At 42.5% G+C, this 1,131-nt stretch overlaps 1 protein-coding gene across 1 annotated transcript; it reads left to right on the top strand.

The window, feature by feature from the left end:
• Nucleotides 1-39: 39 nt before the first annotated feature.
• Nucleotides 40-1,115, top strand: LOC116380975 (mRNA cap guanine-N7 methyltransferase-like). The gene is made up of 3 exons (XM_031842777.1): nucleotides 40-402; nucleotides 540-721; nucleotides 943-1,115. The coding sequence occupies exons 1-3, from the start codon at nucleotides 334-336 to the stop codon at nucleotides 1,109-1,111; spliced, it is 420 nt and encodes a 139-aa protein (XP_031698637.1). The 5' UTR covers nucleotides 40-333; the 3' UTR covers nucleotides 1,112-1,115.
• The last annotated feature ends 16 nt before the right edge of the window (nucleotides 1,116-1,131 follow it).

Below are 1,131 nucleotides of genomic sequence, written 5' to 3'. Positions count from 1 at the left end.
GACGTGTGTTCTCCTGACGTAGACTCTCCTGACGTGTGTTCTCCTGATGTAGACTCTCCTGACTGGTGTTCTCCTGTCGTAGACTCTCCTGACTGGTGTTCTCCTGACGTAGAATCTCCTGACTGGTGTTCTCCTGACTGATGTTCTCCTGACGTAGACTCCCCTGACTGGTGTTCTCCTGACGTAGACTCTCCTGACTGATGTTCTCCTGGCGTAGACTCTCCTGACTCGTGTTCTCCTAATGTTTTATGTGAATTAATAATCAATAACGTGTTTTCATTTTCAGATATAGCCGGAGTGTCGGTGGATCAATGTCAGAGTCGCTACGAAGACATGAAGAAGAAAAGTCACATTAACGAGAAACTCTTCAGTGCTCAATTTATCAACGCAGACTGTTCCAAGGTAGTACAACACCACCTAGATCAGTTCACTACTTTATCTATGTAGAACAACACCGCCTAGATCAGTTCACTACTTTATCTATGTAGAACAACAACAGCTAGAGAAGTTCACCCCTAACATTATCCTTGTCTCCACAGGAGGTTTTGTCAGAGAAGCTGGATGACCCAGAGCTGCTGTTTGACATCTGTAGCTGTCAGTTTGTTTATCATTACTCATTTGAGAGCGAACAGAAGGCCGACATGATGTTGAGAAATGCCTGTGAGCGTCTGAAACCTGGAGGTTACTTCATAGGAACGACTCCTGACGCCTTCGAACTTGTGTAAGAACAAACATTTATCTATAACACTACTCTGTTTCCTGCTGTGTTCTGCCAGGAGCTTCAATGACTGATGGTGTTTTTAGATGCTGTGGTAATGATGAATTGAATACTTTCTAAACCTGTATAGAGCTTGTTAATGTAATTCAGATTGTATATGTAGAAATACACTGACATAAGTTTAGATAATGCCTCTCTTTTTCTTTTCTGCTCATCCTCCACAGTAAACGTTTGGAGGCGTCGGACTCTCTGTCGTTTGGTAATGAGGTTTTTAAGGTTTCCTTTCAGTCCAAAGGTTTCTATCCACTGTTTGGGTGTCAGTATCACTTTAGCCTCGAGGACGTTGTCGATGTTCCAGAGTCCCTTGTCTACTTCCCTCTTTTTGAACAGTAAGATCATATTATTAGTAATAA

This window comes from Anarrhichthys ocellatus, unplaced genomic scaffold, assembly GCF_004355925.1.
Source record: "Anarrhichthys ocellatus isolate YVR2014 unplaced genomic scaffold, GSC_Weel_1.0 scaffold10260, whole genome shotgun sequence".
In the NCBI taxonomy this organism is placed as follows: Eukaryota; Metazoa; Chordata; class Actinopteri; order Perciformes; family Anarhichadidae; genus Anarrhichthys; species Anarrhichthys ocellatus.
Note: the sequence above shows the minus strand (reverse complement) of the source record. Positions and strands in the feature narration are given on the sequence as shown.